Source organism: Bufo bufo, chromosome 4, assembly GCF_905171765.1.
Source record: "Bufo bufo chromosome 4, aBufBuf1.1, whole genome shotgun sequence".
NCBI lineage: Eukaryota > Metazoa > Chordata > Amphibia > Anura > Bufonidae > Bufo > Bufo bufo.
The window spans coordinates 109,648,198-109,669,445 of NC_053392.1; the positions used below are offsets into that span (position 1 = coordinate 109,648,198).

The 21,248-nt window shown below is 46.9% G+C and overlaps 1 protein-coding gene across 1 annotated transcript in view; it reads left to right on the forward strand.

Moving 5' to 3' along the window:
* Window positions 1–771: 771 nt before the first annotated feature.
* The window catches only part of LOC120999032 (alpha-1,4-N-acetylglucosaminyltransferase-like), a 122,081-nt gene continuing 101,604 nt past the window's right edge, over window positions 772–21,248 (forward strand). Inside the window, exon 1 of the mRNA XM_040429910.1 lies at window positions 772–1,092. Within this exon, the coding sequence (XP_040285844.1) occupies window positions 772–1,092 (321 nt within the window). The remainder of the gene's footprint in view (window positions 1,093–21,248) is intronic.

Sequence of the window (21,248 nt, forward strand, 5' to 3'; positions counted from 1 at the left end):
TCAGTCCTAGTCACGTCAATGGAGTTTAATTGCAATACCAGAAACAATCTTTGGACAGGTGAGGAACTGTTTTGGAAAAATGCAGCAATGATTTACTAATCAAGCGAGAGAGATCAAGACACCACAGCCAACCAGTTGTTATGTGAGTGAACCATGCTGACACAAGTTGAAAAGTATCACAACCTTCCTGTGGAAAGATTCTGAAGTCATTAGTAGAGTTGGTTAAGAACAGTTGTCTTGTGACTTTTCTACCCTGTGGTGTAATCTCTCGGTTACTAAGTTATAGTCCTCAATAAGCAACTCATTTTATACAGATTAATTTAACATAAAAACTATAAAAAGTAAAAACCAACCTGAAAACAAACCTGAAGCATAGGGAATCAGGGGTCCCAAAGGCACATCTAATACAAAAAAACAAAAACATCACTAGTATAAATTGCACATAGGCAGTGGGGCCCTGATGTCGATTTTGCATTTGGGCCCAAGAGCCTGACTCTCTCAACAAATAAATGGAGATCCTTGTATTTATTTTATTTTATAGATTGATAGAAAAATGTACACATTGTAATATACTAATTATCCAGTTTATTGAGGGCCACAGCTTAACTAGTCTTTTTCTTTTATCTTTTAGGTGTGCTCACATAATAACGAGACATGCTGAAAGCCCTGAGGATCACTACTTTCGCTCTGATATGTGCAATTGTGTTTTTTTTTATTGGAATAGACATTAAATCAAACCAAATAGAACTGAAAAGAAGGAAATCAACGGTCATGCCTATGCTTCCCCCAAATATTAGCATATATCCCAAAAATATATTTAAGGGTGGAAATGGGATCTTTTTTCTAGAGACCACAGACAGAATGGAGCCACCATCCTTGGTCTTATGTGCAATTGAATCAGCAGCTCGAGTGTATCATGATCGACCAATAGGCTTCTTTATGAAGGGGCTGCATGATATAGAAACAGAAGAAGATATCAACAGAACCAGGAATCTTTTTCCGACTCTCTCATCTTTTCATAATGTCCATATACTGCCTCTGAGATTTGAGGAATTGTTTAATAACACACCGCTTCAATCATGGTATGAAAAGGTATGTAGACGTTATTAAAACGTGTGTATAATGATGTGAATGTTACGGTACGTACAAAGCATAATCATTTTCTATGAACTTGCATCTAATGTGTAAGAGTGATGCTCAGTCCATTGAAATACAGTTCTGCTCCTAAATCCTCACAGATTCTGCTGACGTTTCACAGTACGCAAGTGAGCGCATTATTTCAATGGGTTTTCTGGGAGATTTACACTGATGACCTATCCTCTGGATAGGTCATCAGTATGTGATCGGTGAAGATACAACACCCTGGACCCATGCTGATCAGCTGTTTAAGAAGGCAGCGCACTCGCAGTAGCATTGCGGTCTTCTCGCAGCTTTCCTTAGGCCTAGGCACAGCTCAGCTCCATTTAAGTGAATGGGTCTGACAGCGATGCACCTACCAAAAATTGAAACTGTGCCTACAAACTACAAAACATATAGGGTAGTACCAGGGCCTGCGTGTGCACCTGGCACACCCGGGACAACTGCGGTCTATGCTGAAGATCGCTGTACGGGAAATCCCCCAGTGTTTCTGAACAGTCAGGACTCCCGGTTTAGGAGTCCCTGCTCTGACTCCATATATGGCTATGTCCATATATGGAGTTAGTGCTATGAACATTTAGGGGGTATCCACAAGCATTATCAGTATGCTTGGGGACACCCAGTGTATTTAAGATACATCTGACCACAGACACGTGGTCTAGCAAACACGGGCAGGGAATGTACATAACTTTTACTTCCCACTGGCTGAACCTTCTGACGGCTGTCAAGCATGCAACCTGTGGCACCTGTGTGGATTTGGTGTTAACGCCACGGATTGCATGCAGGCCTGCCTCTTATTCTCCTCCTCCTACTCCATCCTCCGTCTCCTCCTCGGCTCACTCCTCCTTTTCCACTGCTGCACCCCCCAAGTTCCCCAGAACCTATGTGACGTGCCAGGTGAGACGTTGCCATGCTAAGAGCCACACCGGTCCTGCACTGCTTTCAGCTCTGCAGTCACAGGCCGATCAGTGGCTAACCCCACTCAATTTGACAGTTGGTAAAGTGGTGTGCGACAACGGTGCCAATCTGCTGAGCGTGCTAAAATAGGGCTACATGACACACATGCCAGCCGTGCATGGCACACGTCCTGAACTTAGTTGTGCAGCGATTCATTGCCAAATACCCCGGGTCTAGGACGTCTTGCGGCAGGCCAGGAAAATCTCTGGCCATTTTAGAAGATCTAACACGGCCATGGCTCGCCTTGCTGACGTTCAGCGGCGACACCACTTGCCCGTTGGACTCCACTGAAAAGGATTTAAGGGAGGGCACTTAATCTGCTGATTGCCACAAGTTATTATGCTATCACCTTCTACTTTTTGTTTATATGGACAGTTGATAAATGCGGGGTCATGTTGTTGGTTAGATGCCTGCAAATAATAGTGTGGGGGGCAGACTGAGTGCTTGAGTCAAGGCTCTACCCAGTACTGGAGACTATGTCCTTTTCATCAGTTAGGAGTGTTATACTATAAGGGGGGAGATCTGATATATGCTAGCATAGCCGGGAATGTATGCCGCTTGCTAGTTCTTATTTAACGTTCCCCTTGTTTGCTATTGCATATTTGTTTGTATTCCCCAAGTTCAGGAAATTATTTTCCCCAGGGCTTCACGTGTATGTGAAATGTCTTTATTTGTTCTGTATGGGTTGGGAAGGGAGGGACTGTGAGACCTTATTGACTAGACACCAGTGGTTCTATGTGTATGACCGGGTGAGGCTGCTTACGGTCCTGTACTGCTATGGTTTAAAAACATAAATGGTTACCCTTAGAATAATTGCCTGGAATGTGAGGGGGCTGAACCAACCTGCTAAATGCAATGCCATCTTTTATGCCTTGCAAACGTATCAACCGGCAATTCTGTGCTTCTCAGAACCTCATCTCACTTCTGAGAGAACACATCTTATTCATAAGGCTTGGGTGGCACAGAAGTTTCATTCCTCCTATCCCACGCAATCGAGAGGGGTGAGCGTGTTGGTGCATAGAAATGTTCCCTTTATATCAAGGGAGGTACATGTGGATGATGAGGGTCGCTTTATATGTATTAACTATTCTGTGTTTCATTACCAAATGATACTAGTGGCCGTTTATATACCTCCCCCATATTCCTGTGAAGTTTTCCAAAAAGTATTATCCTTCACTTCCAAATTTCCAGATCTGCCAGTTCTCATAATTGGTGATTTTAATATGTTCTTGGACAAATCCCTAGATAAATTCCAATCTGATAGTGGGGCCTCTGGCCCTTCTCTATCCTCATTAACCAAGACGCTCACTGACATAGACTTGTATGATTTGTGGAGGTCCAGAAATCCGGGTATGAAGCAATACTCCTGCTACTCGTCATCACATAGTTCTCTTTCTAGGATAGATCTGGCTGTGGGATCTAAGGGAGTGTTAAATAAGGTCCAGGATGTTAGGTACTTACTCCGTAGTATTTCTGACCACTCCCCTTTATTGGTAGTACTGGATTTAGGGAGAGAGCTATTGGGTCCGAGACAACCATGGCGACTAAACCCTTTTTGGATCCAGTTAGTTGATACTGGTACTGTGATATCTGCTGCTCTGACTGACTTTTTTACCAATATTGAACGTTCAGCTAGTCACTCCATTATCTGGGATACAATGAAAGCTTATATTAGAGGGATATACATTAAACGGATTAGTTCCCATAAAACTAAAAGCAGGGCACTTACGACAGAACTGCTGGATAGAGTTCAGACTACGGAGGCGCAAGATCTACTGAAGGAACATTTGATTAGTAGAGCTGGGGACAAACAATTTTTTAAGACTCAACATTATTTTATGGAAGGGGAATGTAGGGGCCACCTACTAGCTACTATTATTAAGACCCAATTGCGCCCATCTTGTGTACTGGGAATCACTAATAAAATGGGCGTACAGGTATCGGGAGATGATAACATAATGAACATATTCCATGAGCACTATGCAGATGTCTATAAGTCCAGACTAGGGATTGACTGTAGTGACAGGGAGCAATACCTGCATAATATCCAGATGCCCAGCCTGTCTGATGATCAGAGGTTATTACTTGATGGGGACAATTGGAAGAGATGGTATTGGCGGTGCAGTCGCTTCCTAACGGAAAAGCACCTGGGGCAGATGGTCTGCCAGGGGAATTCTACAAAAAACATCAAGAAGTTTTGCTCCCGCATCTCCTACAGGTGTTTAATGAATCTTATAGGACAGGTATTTTACCTAGCTCTATGAGAGAAGCATTGGTGACATGAACCCCCTTTTGCGTGAATGAACCCCTGCTGTGCCTGGGTGACATGGGCCTAAATCTCTCAAAATCCTCTGTTCTATTGCTGGGTGACATGAACCCCCTTTTGCCATTAATAAACCCCTGCTGTGCCTGGGTGACAGAGGTCTAAATCTCTCAAAATCCTCTGTTCTATTGCTGGGTGACAAGATCCCCCTTTTGCCGTGAATGAACCCCTGCTGTGCCTGGGTGACAGGGGCCTAAATCTCTCAAAATCGTCTGTTGTATTGCTGGGTGACATGAACCCCCTTTTGCCGTGAATGAACCCCGCTGTGCCTGGGTGACAGGGGCCTAAATCTCTCAAAATCCTCTGTTGTATTGCTGGGTGACATGAACCCCCTTTTGCCGTGAATGAACCCCTGCTCTGCATTGCTGACAGGGGCCTAAATCTCTCAAAATCCTCTGTTCTATTGCTGGGTGACAAGATCCCCCTTTTTCCGTGAATGAACCCCTGCTGTGCCTGGGTGACAGGGGCCTAAATCTCTCAAAATCCTCTGTTGTATTGCTGGGTGACATGAACCCCCTTTTGCCATGAATGAACTCCTGCTGTGCCTGGGTGACAGGGGCCTAAATCTCTCAAAATCGTCTGTTGTATTGCTGGGTGACAAGAACCCACTTTTGCCATGAATGAACCCCTGCTCTGCATTGGGGCTGATTGTGTTTGTTTAAGCCTAGTGTGCTGAAGCTTTATAGTGCATAGGTGATGTCATGGTCTGTTACTAAAACAAATAGGTCTTACACATGTTTATGCTTATCTACTCACAACAAGGTCTCACAGTGGGGGAGGGGGAAGGGAGTTTGGTTGTTGGGATCTTTATGTTAAGGATCCTGTTTATTGACTATCCTGTTTTGTACAATGAGTATTTTTGTACTGTGTTGAACATAATTAGAGTTGAGCGGACACCTGGATGTTCGGGTTCGACGAGTTCGGCCAAACTTGAAAAAAAAGTTCGGGTTCGTGACCTTTATTTGACCCGAACTTGACCCCGAACTCGAACCCCATTGAAGTCAATGGGGACCCGAACTTATGGGCACTAAAATGGCTCTAAAATAGTCCTGGAAAGGGCTAGAGGGCTGCAAAAGGCATCAAAATGTGCTTAAGAGCATGGCAACTATTCTGCAAACAAATGTGGATAGGGAAATGACTTAAAATAACATAAAATACAGAAAAATTAAAAATAACAATCTGGATCTAGGAGTAGGAGGTTGAGGAGGCGGTGGATGGGTGGATGTGGCGGTGTAGGTTGACGTGGCGGTGTAGGTGGAAGCGGCGGTGAAGGAGGAATAGGTAGCCAACACTGATTTGTGTTATTTTTAATTTTTAAATTGGGGTATCCCCAAAATATTGGGACATATAACAAAATAAAACAAAGAATAAGTGCACTTGAGTACAAGAATGGATGGTTGAGGCTGGTATAAATGTCTATTCTGCACAAGGTACTGACAAGTCCTGTGGGATCCATGCCTGGTTCATTTTAATAAACGTCAGCTTGTCCACATTGGCTGCGGCCTGTGATAATGCTCTCTGCCGTGCTAAACACACGTTCACACTATACACTGGCTGCAGGGCAGGTCAGCACCTCCAAGGCTGACAAAGCTTTTCCACATTTTGGCCATGCTAACCCTGCCTTCTCAGGTGCTGGCGGTGCCCCAGCTGCGTTGGCGACCTCTTCCTCCTCCTCTGCCTTCGCCTTGTGCTTCCACTGTGCCCCCGCTGTCAGGTGGGAATGCTATCATCAGCGTGCGCTTGTAGTCGCGCATCTTCTGATCAGTAACAGATGTTTTCACTAAATTTAGTTCCCTGTCAGCAATGCAGAGCAGGGGTTCATTCATGGCAAAAGTGGGTTCTTGTCACCCAGCAATACAACAGACGATTTTGAGAGATTTAGGCCCCTGTCACCCAGGCACAGCAGGAGTTCATTCATGGCAAAAGGGGCTTCATGTCACCCAGCAATACAACAGAGGATTTTGAGAGATTTAGGCCCCTGTCACCCAGGCACAGCAGGGGTTCATTCACGGCAAAAGGGGGATCTTGTCACCCAGCAATAGAACAGAGGATTTTGAGAGATTTAGGCCCCTGTCAGCAATGCAGAGCAGGGGTTCATTCACGGCAAAAGGGGGTTCATGTCACCCAGCAATAGAACAGAGGATTTTGAGAGATTTAGGCCACTGTCACCCAGGCACAGCGGGGTTCATTCACGGCAAAAGGGGGATCATGTCACCCAGCAATAGAACAGAGGATTTTGAGAGATTTAGACCTCTGTCACCCAGGCACAGCAGGGGTTTATTAATGGCAAAAGGGGGTTCATGTCACCCAGCAATAGAACAGAGGATTTTGAGAGATTTAGGCCCATGTCACCCAGGCACAGCGGGGTTCATTCACGGCAAAAGGGGGTTCTTGTCACCCAGCAATACAACAGACGATTTTGAGAGATTTAGGCCCCTGTCACCCAGGCACAGCAGGGGTTCATTCACGGCAAAAGGGGGATCTTGTCACCCAGCAATAGAACAGAGGATTTTGAGAGATTTAGACCCCTGTCACCCAGGAACAGCAGGGGTTTATTAACGGCAAAAGGGGGTTCATGTCACCCAGCAATAGAACAGAGGATTTTGAGAGATTTAGGCCCGTGTCACCCAGGCACAGCAGGGGTTTGTATACACCAAAAATGGTAAAATGTCACCCGACAATTGAAAATAAGAAATTTTTCAATATAGGGCACTAAAATTGGCACTTTTTTGCATTAAAATGGCTATAAATTAGTCCTTGAAAAGGCTAGAGGGATGTAAAAGGCAGTAACATGTGCTTAAGAGCATGGCAACTGCTGTGCAAACAAATGTGGATAGGGAAATAACTTAAAATAAAATAACTAAAAATTACAAATTATTAACCTGCAACTCAGAGAAGGAGGTGGATATGGAGTCGGTGAATGTGGTGTTGTAGGTGGAGGCAGCAATGGAGGAGGAGGAGGAGGTAGCCAACAATGTTTTTTTTAATTTTTTTATTGGGGGAGGTAGCCTCCAAAATATTGTGACAAATAAAAATAAATAAAAAGAATCATTGCACTTGACTTGAGTACAAGAATGTATGTTTGATGGTGGTATAAATGTCTATTCTGCACAAGGTACAGACAAGTCTTGTGGCATCCAAGCCTGGTTCATTTTAATGAACGTGAGCTTGTCAACGTTGGCTGTGGACAGGCGGCTGCGCTTGTCTGTGATGACGCCCCCTGCCGTGCTAAACACACGTTCAGATAATACACTGGCTGCAGGGCAGGCCAGCACCTCCAAGGCGTAAAGGGCAAGCTCAGGCCATGTGCCCAATTTGGAGACCCAGAAGTTGAAGGGGGCAGACCCGTCATTCAGTACGTGTAGGCGTGTGCACACATAATGCTCCACCATGTTGGTGAAATGCTGCCTCCTGCTAAGACGTTCCATATCAGCTGGTGGTGCTGGTTGTTGTGGCGTGCTGACAAAGCTTTTCCACATGTCGGCCATGCTAACCCTGCCTTTTGAGGTGCTGGCGGTTGGCGACCTCTTCCTCGTCCTCTGCCTTCGCCTTGTGCTTCCACTGTGCCCCCGCTGTCAGGTGGGAATGCCACCAGCAGCGCGTCTACCAGCGTGCGCTTGTACTCGCGCATCTTACGATCATGCTCCAGTGACGGAATTAAGGACGGTACGTTGTCCTTGTAATGAGGACCTAGCAGCGTGGCCACCCAGTAATCAGCACAAGTTAGAATGTGGGCAACTCTGCGGTTGTTGCAGAGACACTGCAGCATGTAATCGCTCATGTGTGCAAGGCTGCCCAGAGGCAACTAAAAGCTGTCCTCTGTGGGAGGTGTATCGTCTGTGTCCTCTGTATCCCCCCATCCACGCACCAGTGATGGCCATGAGCTGGTCTGGGTGCCACCCTGCTGTGAACATGGTTCCTCCTCCTCCATCTCCTCATCCTCCCCCTCCTCATCCTCCAGAACTGTGCCCTGGCTGGACAATTGTGTCCCTTGGGTTTGTGGGTGCAGGAACCCACCCTCGGAGCCACTTGGGAATGACTGGCCAGAAACCCTACAAAATGATCCCTCTTCCTCCTCCTCCTCCTGTGCCACATCCTCTTCCATCATCGCCAGGAGCGTTTTTTCAAGGAGGCATAGAAGTGGGATAGTAACGCTGAGAACGGTGTTATCGGCACTGGCCATGTTGGTGGAGTACTCGAAACAGCGCAACAAGGAACACAGGTCTCGCATGGAGGCCCAGTCATTGGTGGTGAAGTGGTGCCGTTTCCCAGAGCGACTCACCCGTGCGTGCTGCAGCTGAAACTCCACTATGGCCTGCTGCTGCTCGCACAGTCTGGCCAGCATGTGCAAGGTGGAGTTCCACCTTGTGGGCACGTCGCATATGAGGCGGTGAGTGGGAAGGCCGAAGTTACGCTGCATCGCTGACAGGCGAGCAGCAGCAGGGTGAGAACGCCGTAAGCGCGCACAGACGGCCTGCACTTTATGCAGCAGCTCTAACATGTCTGGGTAATTTTTAAGGAATCTCTGCACCACCAAATTCAGCACATGCGCCAGGCAAGGGATGTGCTTCAAACCGGCTAGTCCCAGAGCTGCTACGAGATTTCGCCTATTATCGCACACCACCAGACCGTGCTTGAGGCTGACTGGCACAAACCACTCATCGGTCTGTTGTTCAAGGCCCGTCCACAGCTCCTGTGCGGTGTGGGGTTTTCCCCCCCAACAGATAAGTTATAAAACTGCCTGCCGTCGTTTACCCCTAGCTGTGCTGAAGTTGGTGGTGAATGTGTTACGCTGACTGGATGAGGAGCTGGTAGAGGATGAGGAAGCGGAGTAGGAGGAGGAAGCAACAGGAGGCAAACTGAAGCGCCCTGAAATCCTCGGTGGTGGAAGGACATGCGCCAAACTGCTATCCGCCTCAGGCCCAGCCGCCACTCCATTTACCCACTGTGCTGTTATGGAGATATAAGATGACTGTGCTGAGGTAGGGGAGGGAGAGGCGTGTCCCTTTCCCTTCCTCTGATAGTGCCTGCAGCCTATCAGAGGCCGGCGCAGGCGGCGCGATGGCGTCATCACGCAGCCTGAGCCGTACAGCACGGGACACAGGCCGGAAGAGGCCTGCATCGCATCTCTGACATGGAGGTAAGTAGGTGTTTTAGTTTTTTTTGTTTTTTTAAATATACAATATTTTAACTGGCACATGAGGGGGTGTTATTGCTGGCACATGGGGGGGCTGTTATTGCTGGCACATGGGGGGGGCTGCTATTGCTGGCACATGGGGGGGCTGTTATTGCTGGCATATGGGGGGCTGATATTGCTGGCACATGGGGGGCTGTTATTGCTGGCACATGGGGGGGCTGTTATTGCTATCACATGGGGGGCTGTTATTACTGGCACATGGGGGGCTGTTATTGCTGGCACATGGGGGGGCTGTTATTAATACTGGCACATGGGGGGAGCTGTTATTAATACTGGCACATGGGGGGCTGTTATTAATACTGGCACATGGGGGGGGCTGTTATTAATACTGGCACATGGGGGGGGGGCTGTTATTAATACTGGCACATGGGGGGCTGTTATTAATACTGGCACATGGAGGGCTGTTAATACTGGCACATGGGGGGGCTGTTATTAATACTGGCACATGGGGGGGGCTGTTATTAATACTGGCACATGGGGGGGCTGTTATTAATACTGGCACATGGGAGGGCTGTTATTAATACTGGCACATGGGAGGGCTGTTATTAATACTGGCACATGGGGGGGCTGTTATTAATATTGGCACATGGGGGGGCTGTTATTAATACTGGCACATGTGGGGGGGGCTGTTATTAATTCTGGCACATGGAGGGGGCTGTTATTAATACTGGCACATGGAGGGGGCTGTTATTAATACTGGCACATGGGGGGGGGCTGTTATTACTGGCACATGATTGGGGGGTTGCTCTTGTTACTGGAACATTATTGGGGGCACTATAGGGGCATCTACTGAGGCCACAAAGAAGGGGTATTTTATATGGGGTGCTCTGTACAGTACAATTTTATACTGTGACACATTATGGTGGGTACTATGGGGAAGGGGGAGAGGAGTACTATAGGGTCATCTACGGGGGGCACTAAGAAGGGGTATTTTATACTTGCAAATTATGGGGGACACTGAGGGCATCTACTGGAGCATTTTATACTGGTACATTATGGGGGGCACTAGGAGGAAGGAGGGTGTGGAGCACTATGGGGGCATTTACTGGGGGCACTATATAGGGGTATTTAATACTGGCACATTATGGGGGCACTATGGGGACATTAGCTCACCTGGGGTATTACAAGGGGGTATGTTTTGCACATTATAAGGAGAATTATTTCTACTGGGGGGGCATTATGGTGGGCTTTATTACTCCCCCATGGTATGACCCCCTAGTAGCAGCACCAGCCTCTCCCTGATCTGCTATCCCTCTGCCCCTTCTCCAAATCCTTATTATGAAATCTTTCTCCTTAGGATAAAACACATCAGCTCCGCCGAGCCCCCCGGTCAAAGTGTTAAAGTGGTGTCCGAGATCCCCAGGGGCCAAGCCAAGTAATTGTAAGTTTTCATGTGGAATATGTTCGTTATACACATATAGCCTACACTGTGCCACACAATATACAGTATACCTCTACACTGTGAAGTCTGTTCTATAAGCACCATTGTTTTGTGGCGGCGGACAGAAAAAATTCTGGAAGTGCCCCTCTCGAGACCAGGCTCTGGATCCGCCACTGCGTGTGACATTGTGGAGATGCTTGGTGACCCAGGTGTTGGTGTTGCTGGCAGATCCTCTGTTTGTGGGGTGCCAGGTGGCACTGTCACTCCAGAGGTGGATGAAGAGGCCGCGACTGCAGCAGAAGAGGAAGCTGAAGGAACCAGAGACCTTTCTTGGTTTTTGATGCGTCTACTCCACTGCAGCTCGTGCTTTGCACTTAAATGCCTGGTCATGCAGGTTGTGCTCAGGTTGAGAACGTTTATGCCTCGCTTCAGGCTCTGATTGCACAGCGTGCAAACCACTCGTGTCTTGTCGTCAGCACATTGTCTGAAGAACTGCCACGCCAGGGAACTCCTTGGTGCTGGCTTTGGTGTGCTCGGTCCCTTGCTGCGGTGGGCAGTAGGAGGCGTACTGTCTAGAGGACGGCCGCTCCGCTTTTGCACCCTGCTCCCTCTTCTGCTGTGCTGGTGGCTCTGTGCGACCACCGCCTCTTCCTCCGAACTACATCGGTCACTCGCATGACTTTGATTCCATGTGGGGTCGAGGACCTCATCGTCCTCCACATCATCTTCCACCCAGTCTTCACCCCTGACTTCCTTGACGGTCTGCACACTTTCGAAAGCCCCAGCAGTTGGCACCTGTGTTTCGTCATCATCCGAGACGTGCTGCGATGGTCCTCCCATGTACTCATCTTGAAAAATAAGTGGTTGGGCATCGGTGCACTAAATCTCTTCCACTTCTGGGGCAGGGCTAGGTGGATGTCCCTGGGAAACCCTGCTAACAGAGTCATCAAAAAGCAGAAGAGACTGCTGCATGACTTGGGGCTCAGACTGCTTGGCTGATTTGCAAGGGGGTGAGGTGAAAGACTGATGGACATCGGCTGCAGGTGCCAACTGTGGTCTTTCAGCAGGAGACTGTGTGGGAGACAATGTGAAGGAACTGGATTCACTGTCAGCAACCCAATCTACTATCGCCTGTACTTGTTCAGGCCTCACCATTCGTAGAGCAACATTAGGCCCGACCAAATACCGCGGCAGGTTTTGTCGCCTACTCGCACCTGAGAAAGGGGTTTCACTTGTGCGTGTAGCTGGAACAGATCAACCACATCCTCTCCCTGCAACAGGAGCTCCACCAGCAGCACCATGACCTGGGCCACGTCCCTTATTTGACGCTCTCCTCATATTTTTTTAATTTAGGATCTTGCCCTAAATGGGTGTTTAATTAATAGTAAAAAAGAACGACAGTATGTAAAGGGTGTATCTCACATGGCCTGAACCAGACTAGGCCTCAATTAAAGATCTCTTTGCACAAAAAGGCTGTATTTCAAATGGCTGTATCTCAAATGCCTAATTCAATCCCCTGTATGTATAGAGGGGATCTCACACGCCCTGAATCAGTGTAGGCCTGAAGTAAATATATCTTTGCACAAAAAGGCTGTATTTAAAATGGCTGCATTTCAATTGCCTAATTCAAACCCCTGTATGTAGGGGGGTATCTCACACGGTCTGAACCTGTGTAGGCCTGAAGTAAATATATCTTTGCACAAAAAGGCTGTATTTCAAATGGCTGTATTTCAAATGCCTGATTCAAAACCCTGTATGTAGGGGGGTATCTCGAACGGTCTGAACCAGTGTAGGCCTGAAGTAAATATATCTTTGCACAAAAAGGCTGTATTTCAAATGGCTGTATCTCAAATGCCTAATTCAAACCCCTGTATGTAGGGGGGTATCTCACACGGTCTGAACCTGTGTAGGCCTGAAGTAAATATATCTTTGCACAAAAAGGCTGTATTTAAAATGGCTGTATTTCAAATGCCTGATTCAAACCCCTGTATGTAGGGGGGTATCTCACACGGTCTGAACCTGTGTAGGCCTGAGGTAAATATATCTTTGCACAAAAAGGCTGTATTTCAAATGGCTGTATTTCACATGCCTAATTCAAACCCCTGTATGTATAGAGGGGATCTCAAACGCCCTGAATCAGTGTAGGCCTGAAGTAAATATATCTTTGCACATAAAGGCTGTATTTCAAATGGCTATATTTCAAATGCCTAATTCAAACCCCTGTATGTAGAGGTGGTATCTCACAGGGCCTGAACCTCTGTAGGCCTGAATTCAATATTTGTGCACCAAATGGCGGTATTTAAAATCTCTGAATTTAACCCAAATGTATTAAGGGTGTATCTCACAATGACATCTGCATCAAAGGCTGCCAACAAAATATTTGGAGCCCAAACGACTGTTTGTTTAACAACTGAATTTGACAGCAGTATATAAGCCTGTAATTTCACACGTGCTGATGCTGCAAGGCCTGAAAATAGTGTTTTTTTGTCAAATAAGTGTGTTTTTCAAACCCCAGAAAATGATGGGTGTATTTCTAGCTTAAAGAGGACCTTTCACCTATTATGACACTATGAACTAACTATACAGCCATGGAGAGCGGCGCCCGGGGATCTCACTGCACTTACTATTATCCCTGAGCGCCGCTCCGTTCTCCTGCTATGCCCTCCGGTATCTCCGTTCCCTAAGTTATGGTAGGCGGAGTCTGACCTTGTTCTGCTGTAGCGCTGGCCAATCGCATTGCAGAGCTCACAGCCTGGGAGAAAATAACCTCCCAGGCTGTGAGCTCTGCGCTGCGATTGGCCAGCGCTAGAGCAGAACAAGGTCAGACTCCGCCTACCATAACTTAGTGACTGGAATCTCCGCCTACTATAACTTAGTGAGCGGAGATACCGGAGGGCATAGCAGGAGAACGGAGCGGCGCCCGGGGATAATAGTAAGTGCAGTGAGATCCCCAGGCGCCGCTCTACATGTATGTATAGTTAGTTCATAGTGTAATAATAGGTGAAAGCTGAAAGGTCCTCTTTAAATTGCACACTGACTAATACAGATGTTGTAGATTGCCCAAAAAGTGTTTTTTTTGCTAACAGAATATGAATGCTGTATATATTAAACTTGAATTTAACACTTGCAGATCTGGCAAATACAGGTTTGTTTTTTTTTAAAGTGTGTTTTTTAAACCCCAGAAAATGATAGGTGTATTTCTAGCTTAAATTGCACACTGACTAATACAGATGTTGTAGTTTGCCCCCAAAAAATGGTGATTTGCAATGTCCCAAAAGCTCAGATGAAGTGGTGCACTGAGCAAGCATAAAATGGCCGCTAACTAACAGAATTCTAAAAGTTAGTATTTTTGGTCAATGAGCTCAGGGCAGGGTAAAACGATAGTTGCCCTGCACCCACACAACTATTTGTCTGTAGATCGCTGAGTTATATTCTCTCCTATGCTCTCCCTGAAATCACAAGTCCAGCAGCATCCTCTCCCTACACTTGTAACACAGAGTGACGTGCAGCGCTACGTGACTCAAGCTTATATAGAGCCTGGGTCACATGCTGCTCTGGCCAATCACAGCCATGCCATTAGTAGGCCTCTTGGGGCAAGAAGTATGACGCTTGTTGATTGGCTGCTGTGCAGCCTTTCAAAAAGCGCCAAGAAAGCGGCGAACACTGAACCCGAACCCGAACTTTTACGAAAATGTTCAGGTTCGTGTCCGGGGTCCAAAAATCCTAAAGTTCGGTACGAACCCGAACTTTACAGTTCGGGTTCGCTCAACTCTAAACATAATATATGACACAAGAATTTTGTAAAATGATATTGTTTTTTTTAACAAAATAATAAAAATGTATCTGATTTAAAAAAAAAATGTTACCATGTTTTTATTGAACACACCATGTAAACATTTACAGTGAAGGTGGAAAAAGTATGTGAACCCTTGGATTTAATAACTGGTTGAACCTCCTTTGGCAGCAATAACTTCAACCAAACGTTTCCTGTAGTTGCAGATGTTGGGTTCGAGAAGTTCGGCCGAACTTCCCGGAAATGTTCGTGTTCGGGATCCGAACTCGACCCGAACTTCGCCCCGAACCCCATTGAAGTCAATGGGGACCCGAACTTTTCGGCACTAAAAAGGCTGTAAAACAGTCCAGGAAAGGGCTAGAGGGCTGCAAAAGGCAGCAAAATTTAGGTAAATCCCCTGCAAACAAATGTGGATAGGGAAATGAATAAAAATAAAAATAAAATAAATAATAATTAACCAATATCAATTGGAGAGAGGTCCCATAGCAGAGAATCAGGCTTTATGTCATAGCAGAGAATCAGGCTTCGTGTCACCCAACACTGGAACAGGCCACTGTCAGATATGTTTAGGCCCCGGCACCCAGACAGAGGAGAGAGGTCCCATAGCAGAGAATCAGGCTTCATGTCATAGCAGAGAATCATGCTTCATGTCACCCAACAATGGAACAGGCCACTGTCAGATATTTTTAGGCCCCGGCACCCAGACAGAGGAGAGAGGTCCTATAGCAGAGATTCAGGCTTCATGTCATAGCAGAGAATCAGGCTTCATGTCACCCAACACTGGAACAGGCCACTGTCAGATATTTTTAGGCCCCGGCACCCAGACAGAGGAGAGAGGTCCCATAGCAGAGATTCAGGCTTCATGTCATAGCAGAGAATCATGCTTCATGTCACCCAACACTGGAACAGGCCACTGTCAGATATGTTTAGGCCCCGGCACCCAGACAGAGGAGAGAGGTCCCATAGCAGAGAATCAGGCTTCATGTCATAGCAGAGAATCATGCTTCATGTCACCCAACACTGGAACAGGCCACTGTCAGATATTTTTAGGCCCCGGCACCCAGACAGAGGAGAGAGGTCCCATAGCAGAGAATCAGGCTTCATGTCATAGCAGAGAATCATGCTTCATGTCACCCAACACTGGAACAGGCCACTGTCAGATATGTTTAGGCCCCAGCACCCAGACAGAGGAGAGAGGTCCCATAGCAGAGAATCAGGCTTCATGTCATAGCAGAGAATCATGCTTCACGTCACCCAACACTGGAACAGGCCACTGTCAGATATGTTTAGGCCCCGTCACCCAGACAGAGGAGAGAGGTCCCATTGCAGAGAATCAGGCTTCATGTCACCCAACACTGGAACAGGCCACTGTCAGATATTTTTAGGCCCCGGCACCCAGACAGAGGAGAGAGGTCCCATTGCAGAGAATCAGGCTTTATGTCACCCACCACTGTAATAGGCCACTTTCAGATATTTATGCCCCGGCACCCAGACAGAGGAGAGTGGTCCCATTGCAGAGAATCAGGCTTCATGTCACCCACCACTGGAACAGGCCACTTTTAGATATTTAGGCCCCGGCACCCAGACGGAGGAGAGGTTCATTCAACTTTGGGTTGCCCCGCAATATAATGGTAAAATTAAAAAAAGAGGATTGAATGAAGTGCCCTGGAGTACAAGAATATATTGTTAAGGGGATGTAGTTATAAATGTCTAATCTGCACAAGGGTTGGACAGGTCCTGTGGGATCCATGCTTGTCCACATTGGCTGTGGACAGGTGGCTGCGTTTGTCTGTAATGACGCCCCCTGCCGTGCTGAATACACGTTCAGACAAAAAGCTGGCCGCCGGGCAGGCCAGCACCTCCAAGGCATAAAAGGCTAGCTCTGGCCACGTGGACAATTTGGAGACCCAGAAGTTGAATGGGGCCGAACCATCAGTCAGTACGTGGAGGGGTGTGCACACGTACTGTTCCACCATGTTAGTGAAATGCTGCCTCCTGCTAACACGTTCCGTATCAGGTGGTGGTGCAGTTAGCTGTGGCGTGGTGACAAAACTTTTCCACATCTCTGCCATGCTAACCCTGCCCTCAGAGGAGCTGGCCGTGACACAGCTGCGTTGGCGACCTCTTGCTCCTCCTCTGCATTCGCCTTGGGCTTCCACTTGTTCCCCTGTGACATTTGGGAATGCTCTCAGTAGCGCGTCTACCAACGTGCGCTTGTACTCGCGCATCTTCCTATAACACGTAGGCACATTGTCTTTGTACCGGGGATCCAGCAGGGTGGCAACCCAGTAGTCCGCACACGTTAAAATGTGGGCAACTCTGCTGTCGTTGCGCAGGCACTGCAGCATGTAGTCGCTCATGTGTGCCAGGCTGCCCAGAGGTAAGGACAAGTTGTCCTCTGTGGGAGGCGTATCGTCATCGTCCTGCATTTCCCCCCAGCCACGCACCAGTAATGGGCCCGAGCTGCGTTGGGTGCCACCCCGCTGTGAACATGCTTCATCCCCATCCTCCTCCACCTCCTCCTCATCCTCCAGTAGTGGGCCCTGCCTGGCCACATTTGTACCTGGCCTCTGCTGTTGCAAAAAACCTCCCTCTGAGTCACTTCTAAGAGACTGGCCTGAAAGTGCTAAAAATGACCCCTTATCCTCCTCTTCCTCCTGGGCCACCTCCTCTTCCATCATCGCCCTAAGTGTTTTCTCAAGGAGACATAGAAGTGGTATTGTAACGCTGATAACGGCGTCATCGCCACTGGCCATGTTGGTAGAGTACTCGAAACAACGCAATAGGGCACACAGGTCTCGCATGGAGGCCCAGTCATTGGTGGTGAAGTGTGTCTGATCCGCAGTGCGACTGACCCGTGCGTGTTGCAGCTGAAACTCCACTATGGCCTGCTGCTGCTCGCACAGTCTGTCCAGCATGTGCAAGGTGGAGTTCCACCTGGTGGGCACGTCGCATATGAGGCAATGAGCGGGAAGGCCGAAGTTACGCTGTAGCGCAGACAGGCAAGCAGCTGCATGATGTGAACGCCGGAAGCGCGCACAGACGGACCGCACTTTATGCAGCAGCTCTGACATGTCAGGGTAGTTGTGAATGAACTTCTGCACCACCAAATTCAGCACATGCGCCAGGCAAAGGATTTTGCGTCAAACCAGCTAGTCCCAGAGCTGCGACGAGATTTCGCCCATTATCGCACACCACCAGGCCGGGCTTGAGGCTCACCGGCAGCAACCACTCGTCGATCTGTTGTTCAATATCCCGCCACAACTCCTGCGCGGTGTGGGGCCTGTCCCCCAAACATATGAGTTTCAGAATGGCCTGCTGACGTTTACCCCGGGCTGTGCTGAAGTTGGTGGTGAAGGTGTGTGGCTGACTGGATGAGCAGGTGGAAGAAGAGAAGGAGGAAGCCGAGTAGGAGGACAGGCCATCAGGACAGTGAAATTAGCTGTGTCACATTTACAGTGTAAAGTGTGCGCATCCAAAAAATATCTATGACATCCAGTGTACTTTTTCCGTAGATGGAGTCTGCTGCGGACAGTCACATTAGATGCGCCACATCTCCAGTGTAAAGCGTACGCATCCAAAAAATATCTGTGAGATACAGTGTACTTTTTCAATAGACAGTGTCCGCTTCTGACAGTGACATTAGCTGCGCCACATCTCTATTCTCCAGTATAAAGTGTGCGAATCCAAAAAATATCTGTGACATCCAGTGTACTTTTTCCAAGATGGTGTCCCCTGCGGACAGTGACATTAGCTGCACCACATCTCCTGTGTAAAGTGTGCGCATCCAAAAATTTATCTGTGACATCCAGTTTCCTTTTTTAATAGACGTTGTCCGCTACTGCACAGTGAAATTAGCTGTGCCACATCTCCAGTGTAAAGCGTGCGCATCCAAAACATATCTGTGACATCCAGTGTACTTTTATAGACGGTGTCCGCTGCAGACAGTGACATTAGCTGCGGCATATCTCCAGTGTTAAGTGTGAGCATCTAAAAAACATCTGTAACATCCAGTGCACTTTTTCCGTAGACGGTGTGCCCTGCGGATAGTGACATTAGCTGCGCCACATCTCCAGTGTATGTAAAGTGTGCACATCCAAAACTTTATCTGTGACATTCAGTGTACTTTTTCTGTAGACGGTGTCCTGTTCTGACAGTGACTTTAGCTGCACCACATCTCCAGTGTAAAGTGTGCGCATCCAAAAAATATCTGTGACATTAAGTGTTCTTTTTCAATAGACGTGTCCGCTGCGGACAGTGACATTAGCTGTGCCACATCTCCAGTGTAAGGTGTGTGCATCCAAAAAATATCTATGACATTCAGTGTACTTTTTCCGTAGATGGTGTCTGCTGCGGACAGTGACATTAGCTGCCCCATATCTCCAGTGTAAAGTGTGCACATCAAAAAATGTATCTGTGACATCTAGAGTACTTTTTCAATAAACCTCTTCTAACAGTGACTTTAGCTGCGCCACATCACCAGTGTAAAGTATGTGCATCTAAAAAATATCTGTGACATCCAGTGTACTTTTTCCGTAGATGATGTCCGCTGCGGACAGTGACATTAGCTGTGCCACATCTCCAATGTAGAGTTTGCGCATCCAAAAAATATCTGTGACATCCAGTGTACTTATTCAATAGATGGTGTCCGCTTCTTACAGTGACTTTTGCTGCGCCACATCACCAGTGTAAAGTATGTGCATCCAAAAAATATCTGTGACATCCAGTGAACTTTTTCCGTAGACGGTGTCCGCTGCGGACAGTGACATTAGCTGTGCGACATCTCCAATGTAAAGTTTGCGCATCCAAAAAATATCTGTGACATCAAGTGTACTTTTTCAATATACGGTGTCTGCTGTGGACAGTGACATTAGCTGCGCCACATCTCCAGTGTAAAGTTTTTGAATACACACACTATCTGTGACATCCAGTGTACTTTTTCCCGTAGACGGTGTCTACTGCGGACAGTGACATTAGCTGCACCACATCTCCAGTGTGAAGTGTACATATCCATAAAGTATCTGTGATATTCAGTGTAGTTTCAATAGACGGTGTCCGCTGCAGACAGTGACATTACCAGTAGCACATCTCCTTACCTCAAAGAGAAAAGTTGATTCCAGCGTCAGCATATAAAAGGTTTTCTTTATTTGGCTTGTAGTATAAAATCCAACAAAAATGTTGGGAAACATATTGGATGTTCATTTTAGACACTTGCATACCGAAGGGTTTGAACAGAAAACATGATTTAACTTTGCAGTATATGTAGTGCACCAACATTTTTATATGTGTTCTTTGAATATGTAAGTCTGTGAAGCACTGCGTCCCCACCCACATGCTCCAGGGAGGATTTCCTAATCCAGGAACACCTGGGTCTGGGACACAGTCTCCAATTAATTAAGAAGGAGGAGTAACCCATTTGTGTGGTATATAAAGTATTTGTTTTTAGTACACTTTTGTATTGTCTTGAAGAAGGGCTCAATACCACAGCCCGAAACGCGTCACAATCATTCTGTGTCTCTCCATGTGACATTTTTGTTGGATTTTATACTACAAGCCGAATAAAGAAAACCTTTTATATGCTGAAGCTGGAATCAACTTTTCTTTTTGCTCTTGGACTTATCAAGTGTGGCTAGGTTCAAGCCACTCCTTTTCCGTGCTTCATGCAGGTGACCAGAGGTGAGAGCTGCTAAAATCCTTTCCCTTATCATACATGCTATGCGAACCAGCGTGCACTCCCCCTCACCTGAACACGCAAAACAAGATTTTTCTTTAGGCTTGGGATCCACAAAACCTGCTATATATTGTTTGGAATATGTCTGCGGCATTACGCTCAATGGAGCAATGTGAAGACCGCATGAAAAAGATGGACAATATTTTCAATACAGCAGGTACATCCAAACAGGGTGAAATTGATTTAAAAATAAAAATGACGTCACTGGAGAAACTTTTGGCAAAGGAGTTGAAGACGTGGTGGGACTGTACATCCCTAAAGAAATACCTAGATAAAAATATGGTGCCCAGGGGATTGCGGCTAAGAAAGCAACCAACCACGACTTACTCTGATTCTTTTACCACACAATGGTATAACACTCTATCAGAATGTTCTGTCAAATTAATGGAGTTTATTATTTCACATGAAGAAACTGCTCTAAAAGAAACCCATGATGAGATCAAAATATTGCAAGAGGAATTAAAACACCATGAATTGGACGAGAGCTTCCAGAATATGGATGCCAAACTGAATGAGAACCTGAACAAACTGGAGGATATGCTCATTGAGTTCAAACAGAACAAATTTAATCGAGATCTCCTGGATTACAGTACAAATTCAGTATATACCTGGTCTAATACTAAATCAGGAACTCCCCGATCCATTCTTAAAAAAATGAATCGATTTAAGTCCAGAGCAAAACGCAACACAGGTGTGTCATTCAGTTCCACGGACATGGACTCTTTGGAA